Raw genomic sequence first — 13,665 nt, 5'->3', positions numbered from 1 at the left:
CCTTCCCATCAGAGGCCGTGGCCTGCAAGTCCCCCAGCGGCCAGGGAGATGCACGTCCGTGGCTGTGCTGGCCTGTGGCTGCCTGGGGGTTCTGGCTCTGGCCCTTGCCTGGGGGATCCTGCCCAGGGGACACCCCAGCTGGCGGAGCAGGGGTGCTGTGTGCTCACGGTGGCCTGTTGGGGTTTGCTGGCGCACAGGTTGAGTTTTCTCAGAGCACGTGTGGTGTTTCCATGGGCCACAGGCCCACCTCTGGGAGCCAGCCCCACATGCCCACAGGAAGGCTGGGTTTGCCAGATGGCCATCTCACACGTGGGGGCAGCCTCAGTCCAGGATGGGAGGGTCCCACACAGCCAGCCCCGTCTCAGACCTTGTCCATCCCATGTGCCACTCCACCCCCATGACATCCTCAGAACCGTGCCCCCACCATGCCGGGCCAGCCAAGGGAGGGGAGGACCTGTTTTCCTGCCCGGGGCCCCCATGCTGTCTCCCACACTCCGTGGGCATACACGCTTGCTCTCTGCCCACCTCTGGGCCCACCCTGGCCTCCCCAGCCCGCTCCGCCTCCTGCCATCCTGGCTCCGCTGCCCTCCTCCCCTACCCCCTCCTGCCCTGCTCACTTCCCTCTTTCCTTCCTCTGCTTCCTTCTTCTGTAGGAGCCTCAAACCACCGTCATTCATAACCCTGTGGACGGGATCAAGGTACTGCCGCACCCCGTCCCCCCTTAGGAGCCTGTGCTCGGGCAGGAGGCAGGCCAGCGGGGGGCATGTCTGGGACGGTGACCCCTGGGGGGCACTTGTGCTGAGAGTAGGGGGGCAGGTGTACAGTGAGCCCCGCAAGTCTGGGGCTGCCCAAGGCCCAGAGCAAGGTCTACGTCTCATGTTGTCCGCCGGGCAGCCAGGGGCCAGGAGCGCAGGGTGGCCTCAGACGCAGGTCCCAGGGGAGAAGGGGCAGTTGGGGGAGGGAGTAGCTCAGACGTCCCTGGCTTCCCCCATTGCTCACCTCTGTGCCCCCTGTGCTTCCTGCTGAGCCAGCCTGCCTCCTCTCTGCTCCCGCTCTGACATCATTTCTGCTGCATAGGTACCTCGCCTGCCCGGGCCAGAGAAGGGGCTGGCTCTAGGGTGGCGGGAGGGACGTGGGCGGCTGAGCTGTTTCTAGGACCAGCACCCCTCGCCCCCACACGCACATACCCAGGCCTGGGTTCCCCAAAGGGCCGCCCCACACGCTGGCTGTGGGCCGGGATCAGGGGGATCAAGCCAGACTCCAGGTTCTGGGAAGGGCCTGGGTGCACTCCTGCCTTGTGACTGTGGACCGGTGTCCCTGGACCCTGTGTCTGGGGTGAGAGGCTCCTGTTCTCCCTGCAAAGGGGCTCTAGACAACCGTCTGGTCCTCCAGGCTGCAGACCCCCCACTTCTGGGCAGGGCCCAGAGAAGTGTGTTCAGTCAGGGGGCCAGAGGGGGCGCTCCAGAACTCCGTTAAGATGGTTCTTTCTGAGGAGCAAGCCAGCGTCTTGGGAACCGCGCAACAGGTGAACAGCACCTGGTTTCTTATCTGAAGGGCGGCAAGCCCCCAGGTGTGGGGCTGCCCGGCTGCCCTCTAAGGCCACCTGAGGAGTGATGCTGGACAGTCGAGGCCTAAGGGGCAGGCGGCCCCCTCCTGGGGAAGGAGGTGTGGGTGCAGCTCCATTCTGCCTGGGCCGGGCCAAGGCTCTTGAGGGCCTTCTGGAAGCTTCCCACCCTGTCTGCCAAAATACACAGGCTGTGGGTACCTTTCTTCTTCACCAGTATTGTGGAATTTTAAAGGGCCCATCTTCCTGGCTTATTAAAGAGAGTCATCTGAGCACAGGGTCTTTCCACCAGGCGTGTGCGCTGTCGGGAGAAGGCGCAGTCACGTCCCTGGGCTGTTGGGGACGTGAGTGGCTGAGCCCAGGGGATGGGTGACCCCTGGGGGCCGGCACGAAGCTCCTGCCCTGCCCCTGGGGATTCTGGGTTGGGGCCCCGCAGCCTTGGGAGGGCACCTCCAGGGCCCGTGGAGGCCACGTCCTGACCTGCTGCGTCCCTGTGTGTCCCCAGGAGTCGTCGGACAGCACCCACACCACCATAGAGGACGAAGACACAAAAGGTACGAGTGTCGCACGCATTCTGCTGTGCTGGTGGGTGGGCCGTGGGGGGCGGGGCGCCGGCAAGGGGGTGGAGCGTCTGCGAGGCGCTGGCTGGTGGGTGGGCCATGGGGGCGGGGCGCCCGCGAGGTGGCTGGTGGGTGGGCCATGGGGGCGGGGCGTCCGCGAGGTGGCTGGTGGGTGAGCCGTGGGGGTGGGGCGTCTGCGAGCGGGTGTGTCGGCGGGAGCCTGACCGGGGCGTGCTGGCAGATGGTCCGGCCCCGGGGCAGTCTCCGGCCCTGGCGCCCTGACCAGCAAGGGGCCTCCCACCCTGCGGAGGACCGGTTCCTGTGGGGAACACCTTGAGAGCTGAATTTGCTCAACTTCTGTTAAATTCCCTTATATTTGTGATCTTGCTAAGCTGGTAGTTGATAAGTAGATAACCAACAAAGGGGCTTATTTTGGGTTCTGGATGTTTCCACCACTTGTGTGGGTGGGTTGGGCTTCCACTCTGTGCAAGGCCAGTGACCATGCCTGGGCCTCAGAGGGCGGCAGAGCGCCCTCCCTGTGTGCCCAGGCACCCCTCTTCTGCTCTCCACCTTGTCAGCATCCCCAGGGAGGGGATGTGGCATCCCAGCCACACCAGACCACCTAATCCTCTCAGCCACATGCTCACACACCCCTCAGGGCTGCCCCAGGGCCTGATGGCCGGCCATTCTATCAGTTTGGGGGATGCAGTGACACCCGAAAACAGAGGTGAGCATAGGCCCTTGGATGAGGGGAGAGTGGCTGTTTGTGTGTTTTCTCCAGACAGACAGACACAGGCCTAAACCGTCAGCACGGAGGCCTTCCCAACACTCTGGCCTGCCGTTCTGTCTGGCCATGTGGGGGCCTGGATGGCCCAAGCCTGCAGGAGGGTCCGGCAGAGCCTGGCCTGGCCAGCCTCCTCCCAGCCCAGACCCCCACAGCCCCAGGAAACAGGGCAGACTCCCGCACACTGAAGGTCATCGGTCTGGACACCTCCCAGCACTCCTGGAGCCCCGCCTCCTGCCTCCCCACTGCCTCTGGACCCCACCACCTGGTGTTGGGGCTGCTGTGAGCTGTGTCTGGGCCTTTTCAGCCTGACCCCACCGGGGTCCTCGTCCCATTCCCTATCCTCTCTTTCCTGCGTGTCCCCACCTGTCTCCAGTTTCATCTCACTGGTCTGCCCCAGCCCCCAGGGTTCCTGACAGGTCTGCCCCAGTCCCCAGGATTCCTGACAGTGAGGAGCAGTTCCACGAGGAGGGGCTCGGGGAGCTCAGAAACCACACACCCCCAACTCATCTCCACCTCCTGTTAGCTCCCTGCTCTCTCTGCATCAGGAGGCCCCTGCTGCAGGCCCTGTCTCTCTGGAGCAGTGCTCCTCCTGGGTCCCCTCTGGCTGCCTCTGCCCCTTCAGCCGGCCCTCCATGTGGGCTAAGGCCCCACTCTGGTCTCTGCCCAGCAGCTTCTTGCTGCTGAGACCGGTCTCAGGGCGGGAGAGAGCAGGGCCTTGCTTTCTCTGCCCCACCTCACGCTTTGCCTCCTGTCCACGCCAGCCCTCAGGGTCCCTGACATCCTGAGCTCCACGAGGAGGGGCTCGGGGGCCCTGGAAGCTGAAGGCCCCCTGCCCACTCTGTGTAAGTAGTGTTCCCAGGCCTGCTGTCCCTGCTGCTCAGCAGCCCCTGTGCCCACCATGCACGGCCTCGGCTGCCCCTGCCAGGTTGCCGGAGGCTAACTGTCCAGGCCTGTCTGGGCGTCTGGCACTAACTCCTGCAGCTCCCAGCCTTCCTCCCTCCTGCACTGCGATCCAGCCCCAGAGGGTCTCCTGAGCTCTGGGCAGGCCCTCTGGGGTCACACTGTGCTTCCTGCCTTCCTTGGATCGCCTGCCTGAACTTCCCAGTCACTGTGACCTCATGGCGCCCCCTGCCCTGAGCACCCAGCGGGTCCCAGGGAGTCTAGGGACAAGGAGCTATTGCAGAAGCTCCTCCGGCTCACAGGCTTGTGGACTGAGAAGGAAAAGGCCTGGGCTTCCTGCCCCCCTGGGTTCTCCACTGGGTTCTCCACATGCTGGGCTGCTTCCTCTGTCCTCCCTAGAGGGCACCCTTCTCTGCCCACAGCAACCGCCCTGCCATGGGCAGACAGGTGCATTTACCAGGCATTACTGGAGCCTCCCCCTGTCCACTTTCACCCTCCCTGTCCTCCCATGTCCGTCCTTGTCCTCCCACATCCCCCTACACCCCCCAGTACCCCTCACATCCCTCGACATCCCCCTGTGTTCCTCCACATTCCCCCTTCTGTCCCCCTATGTTCCCAATGCCCCCTCTACGTCCCACTCTGTCTCCTATTCTCTCTGGCTTGGCTCATTAGCCCACAGTTTTCTGTCCTGCATGCTCCCCACCTGCTCCCTGTTCACGTCTGGTCTGTTCCACCCCAGCCCCCAGGCTCTCTGACATCCTGAACACAGTGAAGAGGGGCTCAGGGGCTCTGGAAGTCCAGGGCCCCCCACCCTGCCCATCTTCGGCTCTCCCAGGCCCCCCGCCCACCCCGTGTAAGTAGCACCTTGAGTGGCCCCCTGGCTGCAACTGGGGGCTCACAGGAGTGTCGAGACCCCCGGCTGTGGTGTGCTGCCCCCTCACTCTGGGGAGCAGCCAGCTTGTGGGGGCAGAAAGTGGGGCACAGGGAGTTCCCCATGAAGGTGGCATTTGGCCTCAGAAACCAAGTTTGTGGTTGCAGATGTGCGGTCGTGAGGGAAAGAATCAGAAACAGTCGGGGTGGACTAGAGGCTCGTGCCTGTGATCTGTGGCCCGTGTGACGCAGTGTCGGTTGCTGGGGGGCGGTTTGCACTGGGCTGCCCCCCCCCCCAAGGCAGGAAGGGAGGGGCCGGCTGTTCCAGCCCGTCCGCCGACTGCCGTGAGGATCGCTTACAGGGGTGGATGACAGCCCAGGGCCACAGCCCCCCCCCCAACCTGCCCAGGGACTGACATGCAGGGAGGTGCTGTCGGATGAGAGGCTGCGGGCCAGGGGCCGGGCATGGCTGGGGAGTGTCTGGGTGAGTGCTGGCAGACCCTGTGCCCCCACCCCACCCATCCCACCCCCCCACCTCCCCCACCCCCAGCCCAGGCCTGAGGGCCAGGGCAGGGAGGAGGGGGAGCCAAGCAAAGCAGTGTCGGGGGGCACAGGGGCAGCCTTCGGGCAGCAGTGGCTCTCCTAGGGAGCTCTCTGTACTTGCCAGAGGGGCGAGGGCAGGTGCAGGTCTCTGCGGGCCTGCTTGGCCAGGGGTCTCGTGGGGGAGGGGGCAGGGCTGTGGTAGGTGTGCAGCAGAGCCTGGGGAGGGGTCAGAACTCCCCATTTGTGCACTCCCTGGGCCTGCCCGGCCTTGGATCACAGAAGCTGAGGCTTGGGTTTGTGGAGAGGTGCACACAGGGTGGGGGTGGGGGTGCCTGCCACAGTACCCCAGCCCACCTGCCTTCGGAGTCTGCATGGCAGACCGGGTTGGGGGCTCTGAGGACAGGACGTGCTGTGGGTCTGAGCACGGCAGGCTGATCTTGGGGGTCTGTCTTGAACCAAACTACAGAGGTGTGGACTACAGGAAGGGGCCTGGAGCAGAGCCAAAGGAAGGGGTGCCAGGGGCCTGCAGCCACTGGTGTGGCAGGACTGGTGGGGGAGGGGTGAGCGCTAGGGGGATTGAGGGCAGGTGCCCCCAGGCTCCTAGCTCCTAGATGTGCCCTTCCCCCTGTCCTCAGCACCCTGGCTCCTTTGAGTATTGGGTGGGCTGCAGGTGAAGGACGGGAGTCACATGGGCCCAAAGAAGGGACTGTTTGGGCTGAGATCTGGGTCTCAAGGTTCTGATGGGGTGCCCCCATCTCCAACTCTGGGACCACTGTCCGCCTCTCCCAGCACAAGGGCCTAGGCTGCAGGGGCCGTCCCGCTGTGGGTCTTGGGTCCCCTCCTTCCCTGGAATGTGCGTGCCAGCTGTGTTCCTATGTAAATGGGGTTGGTACCCACTGGCCCAGGCCCTGTTCTCCATAATCAGGGATTACACCCAATCCAGGCTGATCCTGTGCAGCTGCCTGCCTGGTGTGGCTGGCGCTCCCGGTACCTCTGCAGATGCCAGGGTACGTGGATTAGGGCCAGTCTGGAGTCACTGGGGCCCCCCCAGACCCTCTGCCAGCAGCCTGGCCTCCCTGGCCTGCGAGCTTGCCCGAGGAGAGCCAGAGGGAGTGTGGGGGCTCCTGTTCACCTCTGGCACCCCTCCCAAGCCAGACCCTTGCCCACACACCACAGTCCCATCTCCAGAGTCGCCTGCTGACGGGCAGACTGTGCTCTGCTCAGAGGCTTTTCCTCCGGCGAGTCCCTCATGCAGCACGCCCCATGGGCCAGGGTTGGGTCTGGGCAGCAGCCCCTCGGCAGTCTCGCCTTACCTGTCTGCAGAATGGGTTGGCAGCTGTTTCCCATACACCAGGCTCCACAATTTGTGCCGTGCCCTGACTCTCTCCTGTTTACTTAATACTTTCCCTGTTGCGGATTCTCATTTTTTTATTATGGTTTGTTTAAAAACACCCAATACTCTTTCGTTAAGTGGGAGATCAGGTTGACTTGTCGTAGCATGGAGTGACCGTAAATCAGAGTACCCTGGGAATGAGACAGAGGAACTGTTGCTCAGCCCCAGCGGCAGGGCTGTTGGCTGCGGGCTCTGTGGGGTGCTCTCTGTGGGGGAGGGAGGCTAGCGGGTGTCGGGTGTCCGGACACGCAGGCGCCGCCATCCTCACACAGGCAGAGGGTGCCCAGCTCTGGGGCCTCAGTGGGAAGCCATCTCCATTAAGGTGACAGGAACCTGGGAGGGTGGATAGCATCCTTGCAGCAGAAACGCCCAAGTAGAGGGAAGCCAGGTGATGCAGAGGGACCCCAAATGTCCGATGTTGCCCTGCCCAGGGATCCCAAGACTGAGAACAGAGAGTGGCGTGTGTAGGGACAGAGCTTTGCTGGTGGACACAGGTGGACATGAGGCCTTAGGGTAATGAGCCTGCAGCCCACCTTCCTGGACCCCAGGCACAGAGTTTGGTGGAAATGGCCCCTTAGCAGAAGTCAGCTGGGCCTGGAGAGAGGGTTTGTCAAGGTAGGAAAAACTTGCAAGGCAGCGCACGTATGAACCTATACATACGAACACGCATGCATGTGACGTATGTGCACACGTGCCCTCCCTCTCACGACACACAAGCCCACACGTGCACCCAACACCTCAGGTATCATGGAGGTCCTCGTGTCTTCACAGTCCAGAACCTGTGCAGCACTCAAGGCCCGCCTAGGCTCGTCCACCCTCCAGGTGGGCATCTGTGGGTGCTGGTGGCAGGGAGAATGGGCAGTCTCACTCCAGGGCTGTGGGCACATGCTTCAGGATACCACGTTCGCCCTTCTAGACCCTGCAGTCTGTGCGCTGGGACCTCGGCCCACAGGTCAGCTCACCCGTGTGCTGTTCCCAGGGGTACTACTCACTGAAGAGTAGAGACCTGCAGACAGACGTCCCCTCCAGGGGCAGAGAGCTGGGAGGGAGCCTGTGGGGAGGGGGCCCGGCCTTCAGTGCATTTGCTGCGTCCGAGGTTTACCATCAGCACTCTGTTGCTTTAAGAGAGCACCGTGATGTTTGTGCACACGTGCTCATGGCGTGTGTATTCTGGTGTGTATCTGCATGGAGGGTGTTAAGCACCTGCGTCAGGACAGGCGGTCTCTGGGGAAGGGGGTGAAGAACAAAATTTAGGGGAACACAGCCGCTCACAAATATACCTGTAAGGTTTTATTTCCCAGCTGTCTTGAAAGTTGTGCTGGTTTGAATCAGCAGGGTGTGCGGCTATATTATTGTCCACTTCTTCCATATGTTTATAATAGTTTGCATGAAAATAAGTTGTAGTTAAAGAGATGGAGGGGACCCTGGGGGCCAGGCCTAACTAGGCCCAGAGGCCAAGCAGGCAGAGCTCTGGCATGGGGGGCGCCGGCTGGACGGGAAATGTGGGGGGGACGGTGGGGAGGGGCCCTCACCTTGGCCAGGACGGAACAGGTGGAGGCCAGCGGGCAGTCAGGAAGAGACCCACAGACTCGACTTCCCTACTGGACCCGCATGGCCCTATGCCCTGGCTTTTGCTCATAATCCTCACCCTGCAGCCCCCAGGCCTTCCTGGCCTCATCCTTTAGTGGACATTCCTAAAGATGTGATGGGTTGGAGCAGGGCTGGTGAGCCACATCCAGGTGGCAGGAGCCGGGACGCAGGACCCAGTGCCGCAGCTGCAGAGGGCCCAGCGGATGCGGCCCAGGAATGGGGGGTACCACAGGGTGGGTTATGGCAGGCTTGGCTTCCCCTTGGTCTCCAGACACGTGGTCCCTTGGAGGGAATACGTCTGTCGCGTGGAGATGCTGTATGTGACACAGCATAGCTGGACTTGGAAACGGTGGGGGGTGGAGCGGGGGGGGGAGGGGAGGGCACTGGGGGCCTCGGAGGGCGCGGCCCGATCTGGACGGATTTGGGTCCCTTCGGGGAGGAGAGGCAGGTGGGCGCTGGAGACGCCCTTCTCTAGGCCCGCAGCGGGCCTGCTTGGGGCGGCCCTCGGTCACTGGGCGACTGTGTCCCCGCAGCGCGGAAGCAGGAGGTCATCAAGATCACGGAGCAGCTCATCGAGGCGGTCAACAGCGGGGACTTCGAAGCCTACGCGTGAGCCGGGCGTCTGGGCTGGGGGGGGTGGGTTTCCCCGCGGCGAGAGGGAGGGGCGGGGCGTGGCCGGGGCCCCTCCTCACCTGGGTCTGCCCCCCAGGAAAATCTGTGACCCAGGCCTGACCTCGTTCGAGCCTGAAGCCCTGGGCAATCTGGTGGAAGGGATGGATTTCCACAGATTCTACTTCGAGAACCGTGAGCGAGGGGGTCGAGCGGTGGGCGGGAAGAGTGGTGGGGACAGGCGGTGGGCGGGACAGATACAGGAGACGGGCGGAGACGGGCGGTGGGCGGGGCGCAGGCGGAAACAAGGCCTTGGGCGGGGCGTTGTGGTAGGGATGCGGGTGGGGCAGATACGGGAGGTGGGCGGGGCGCACAGGGCGCCGAGCCCAGCGGCACCCCCCCCCCGGCTCCGCCCCCTGCCATAGTGCTCGCCAAGAACAGCAAGCCCATCCACACGACCATACTGAACCCGCACGTGCACGTCATCGGGGAGGACGCTGCATGTATCGCCTACATCCGCCTCACGCAGTACATCGACGGGCAGGGCCGGCCCCGCACCAGCCAGTCCGAGGAGACACGCGTGTGGCATCGCCGTGACGGCAAGTGGCAGAACGTGCACTTCCACTGCTCGGGCGCGCCCGTGGCCCCGCTGCAGTGAAGGTGGGTGTCCCTGGCGTTGGCCTTGCGGGCGAGGGGGGGGCATGCCCCCCCGGGGGCAGGGCTGACCACCCACTCTCGCCCCCTTTCAGAGCCGCGGCCGGCGTCGCGGGACAGACTCGGTGTTTGGAGCCCGGCCGCCAAGGTGGCCTGCCTGTCGCATGTTTGTGTCTGCCTCGTTCCTCCCCTGGTGCCTGTGTCTGCAGAAAACCAAGACCGGATGTGATTTGTTTTTAACAAGACGACAACCACAGAAACAATTGATGTTGGATGAAACGGAAAAAAAAAAAAAAAAAAGGAAAAAGCTGTAAAAATCACTGGCATTTGTGGGGCTTCGGACCGACGGGCACCCCCCCACCCACGCTCCATGTGTCTGTCCGCTCCTGGCCCCTGGGGACCATGGGGCAGTGAACGTGTCCACAGGGGCCGGGCCGAGGAACGGTGTGTGTTAGGTGACGCCCCTCCCCAGGTGTCTGCATTCCCTGCCGTGCATGGCTGCTGTCAGGAGTGTTGGCCACCTGGGGCCCAGGGAACCTGAGCACGGCTGTCCCCCTCCTTTCCTCTCATGCCCCCAGCATGGATGAGCAGTGCAGAGGCCGGGCCGGCCCCCGGGGGGCCCGACAAGCCATCCAAGAAGCCCCCTCAGGCCCAAGGCTCCAGTTCTGGTCCCTCCAGGGCCAAGGAGGTTTGGTGAGGGGGAGGCACCCCTTAATGTCAGATCTCATGCCTGGCAGACTTGTGGAGAGGACACTGTTGGTTGCAGCCCTGTCGGGAGGGGAGCCCCTGGGTTGGCCTCCCTCCCATTCAGGGTCACCTCTTCCTCTGCCGACCTTCCCCCTGCTGGCACGTCCACCAGGGGCTCTGGACTTGGTCAAGAGGCAGGAAGGGGAGAGGGGTCAGAAGGCAGGTGCATGGCTCTCTGGGCTCCCAGGCCGAGACTGGTCCAGGCAGATGTTTCCAGGCAGTGCTTTTGGAGTCTGGGTCTGGAGCCGAGGGAGGGAGAGAGGGAGGGAGGGCCGCCCTGGGCCCAAGGGGCAGGGCATGGTGAACCCCTGGCCAGGCCTCTTGAGGGAGGATGCTGTGTGTGTGATGGGGACCCCGGGATGAGGAGAGCACGGGCTGGGCCCATCTTGAGGTGCCCCTCGTGCTGGTGGGCACTGAGGTGCAGCTTGGGCTCGGGCTGCGTGGTAAGGTGGCAGTACCGGGGTCCCGGGGCAGCCGGCCGGGTCAGGGTGGTCAGGGGCTGTGATGGAAGAGACGCAGGACCTGGCGCCCCAACACCTACCCCCTTAGTTCACATTTTCAACAAGGGTTTTCTTTATCTTCCCCCACAAATCAAGCCAAGGGAGGGGCACAGAGTGGGGAGCGACACTCAGAATGGACACTCACCTGCCCGTCCACGGCTGTGCTCAGGACAGCTGTCCCCACCCATGGACACAGGGTAAACATCCGCCGGGCTCCCTGGGCCTCAGGCAGCGGCAGTGCTCGCCGTGGACAGCGTGGGGCCCGGCCATCCTCCCCTCTGGGGGCCTCCTCCCTTCTCCCTTCACCTGTCATCTCCACGGAGCTGCCTGTCTGGGATAATTTGGGGATTTTTTCTGGGGGATAGTTCTTTTGCATGACCCCTTTCGAGCAAGCCACACCTGCTCCTCTAGCTAGGCGTCCGAGGTGTGGTGGCGTCGGCCGGCCCGCTCTGTGGAGGGCCGGCTGCCCGCAGTGCCGGCCGGCCCTTCCTCTTCTCTCTTTTGCTGAGTTTCATTGTCTTTTCTTTCTGAGCCTTGTAAGTGTAAAAAAACCATTATTTTGTTCTGTCTCGGGAAACTGCAAATAAAAGAAAAACAGGACCAATGGCTTCACTTGCAGCTGGGGGCTTTATCCCAGGGCCCTCCTTCCCTTTCCCTGTGCCCTACCCCGACTCCCGCTCTTCTTGGCAGGCTCTTCCCCATCATCTGTGACCCCGGCCTGTCACTCAGGAGGGACACGTCACCAGCTGCCCACCATTCCCCTGTGGTATGAGGATGCAAAGCCACGTGGGGCCTCCCCCAGGAACGCCCGCCTTCGGCTCGTGCCGCCTGAGTAAGCATTGAGCACAAGGCAGCAGGACCACATGGCCCCAGGGCTGTCTGAATGCGTGACCACATGGCCACACGGCCTGAAGACACCTGAGCAGCGCGTGGCCACACGCGCTTGGGCTCAGGCAGGCTGGGGCTGCTGTGGTCTGTGCTCCACTGGTTCTGCTGCAGGCCTCCTGGCCCTCTGCCCTCCCAGACAGACCCCGCGCAGCCTGCTGGAGCCCACGTGCACCCTCACACGAACGTGGGCAGTCCCCCCTCCACACCATGTCCCCAGGCCCTGCCAATGCCTGTCTGTATTGTATGCCTCATGCTTTTCTGGGACAGAAATGTGGGCCTCACAATAATTCTGGACACCAAACATTCCCCACTCGTGTGTCTTCTGGTAAGGACGCCCCAGGGGGTCCTCTCTGGCTACCCCAGACCTGCCCACTAGGACAGGAAGCCCTTGACTTCAGCTCCTGGTGCCCGGCAGGTGTTCTCAGGAGGAAGGTTTATGCCAGAGAACACACAGAGGCTCCAAGAGTGGGGCTCAGAGAATCTAGGACACGGCCCCGGAGTGAGCGGCAGTCAGTCCCTGACTCTGTATCTAGGGCTCCACTCACCTATCAGCTGTAATCCGAGGAAGCTTTCCAGGCCAGGCCTCCCTGGGGGCACTCACACGGCCCTGCCCAGCCCTGAGGACCCTGAGCCCTGGGGTGCGGAGCAGGACCGGCAGGCTGGGCACCCCGTATGGAGTGGGCAGGGAACTACAAAGCGAGGTCAGTGAGACAGTCTTGGGTTCATCACTTTTAAATGGTACCTGCTTTGGTCAAGGCTCCTTGGGCCTCAGGGAGACCCTGTGACCCAGCAGGTCCCGCAAGCAGAAGCTGATGCCCTCAGTCCAGCCCCAAAACCCAAGGCCACTTCTCATTTCCACAATCACAAGTGAGATTGAAGGCAAGGCTCATGGCCACCAATGAAACAAGGCTGCACAATCCTCAGACCCTCTAACCACCAGCCACTGAGGTCATTCCCTAGCCTGGGACCAGACTTGAGGCTCCTGGGCCCACAAGCGCCCAGGGAGGCACCAGACACCCCCCACGCCTGCAGAGCCTGCCTCCAGCTCCTGAGGACTTTCCACGTGTGTGGCCCTGGCTGTGGTTGCAGGGCAACTCCCCAGGCCAGTCCCCCTAATCCAGGAGTCCCGGCAGGGCTGCCTCTGCTCCAGGGCCCCCTCCCCTGTCTCCTGCTAGACAGGTCTAGGTGAAGGGAGTTACAGCTTAGGCCTGGGGCTTAAGGACAGGAACTGCCCCAGGACCCTGCACCCGGCTTCCCGAGGAAAGGGGCCCCTGAGGCTTGAACAAAGCAGAGGACTATTGTGGAATTTCAGAAGACAAGTTTATCCAGGTAAGAACCTTTCAAACAGAACAGTTAGGCAGCAGTTACTATAAAATACACTCTTTGCCAAGTGCTCTTCGCCTGCACAGGTGTGAGCCGGCCCCACCCACCCCCACCCCATCCTCCTCAGCCACCTCCAAAGCTGGAGGTGTCAGATACCACGCTGTCCTTAAGGGGAAGTCAGAGCACCCTGGGCACCATTGAGCAGGTGGGTTGGCACCTCGCTCAGGGTTGCACAGGGCAGGCTATGTTAGAGGCCGACGCAGTGCCCAGAGCCAAAAGGGCAGCTGGCAGGTATACCCATTAGGGCAGGGTCGTCAAGAAGCCATGAAGTTCCACCTTCCAGCCCAAGCAAGGGAATTCAGGGGCTGGCACTTGCTGCCAGGGCAGTGGGTGGGACCTCCTGGGTAGGGCAAGAACCAGCTCAGGGAAGGACCCCCTGGGACGGGATCTTGTTTGACACCACCCCAGGAAGGGCTCTGTGGGGAGTGGGTCCCAAGGGTGCATCGTGAGCTGGCATGCTCTGGAAGTACTTAGGACAGGGGGAGGCAGCAGGGCCTGAGGGGGTTGGCAGGTCTCATGGCGGGGGCTTGTGCCTCTGGATGGGGGGGCCTCTCAGGCAGTGCTCCTGCGGGGGTCGGGCTGGGGAGGTGCTGGCTCAGACCACACCCATGGGGCATTGGGAGGCTCGGGATGGCCGGTACCTGGTGTTGGTGCCCAGGAACAGCAGCCACAGGAAA

The 13,665-nt window shown here is 63.0% G+C and overlaps 1 protein-coding gene across 4 annotated transcripts in view; it reads left to right on the top strand.

Annotated features, from left to right (window-relative positions):
* Window positions 1-11,522, top strand: part of CAMK2B (calcium/calmodulin dependent protein kinase II beta) — a 53,427-nt gene extending 41,905 nt beyond the window's left edge. For 2 of the 4 annotated variants that reach the window (XM_049641167.1, XM_049641168.1), the window contains 6 exons: window positions 654-698; window positions 2,070-2,118; window positions 8,741-8,816; window positions 8,917-9,011; window positions 9,242-9,476; window positions 9,566-11,522. In XM_049641167.1, the coding sequence (XP_049497124.1) occupies window positions 654-698; window positions 2,070-2,118; window positions 8,741-8,816; window positions 8,917-9,011; window positions 9,242-9,474 (498 nt within the window). In that variant the 3' untranslated portion in view covers window positions 9,475-9,476; window positions 9,566-11,522. Of the gene's footprint in view, window positions 1-653; window positions 699-2,069; window positions 2,119-3,672; window positions 3,754-4,550; window positions 4,665-8,740; window positions 8,817-8,916; window positions 9,012-9,241; window positions 9,477-9,565 lie in introns of all 4 variants that reach the window. The other 2 variants (XM_049641169.1, XM_049641166.1) reach the window with 2 other exon arrangements.
* Window positions 11,523-13,665: the final 2,143 nt, after the last annotated feature.

Source organism: Panthera uncia, chromosome A2, assembly GCF_023721935.1.
Source record: "Panthera uncia isolate 11264 chromosome A2, Puncia_PCG_1.0, whole genome shotgun sequence".
NCBI lineage: Eukaryota > Metazoa > Chordata > Mammalia > Carnivora > Felidae > Panthera > Panthera uncia.
This window is presented reverse-complemented; position numbering and strand designations above follow the sequence as displayed.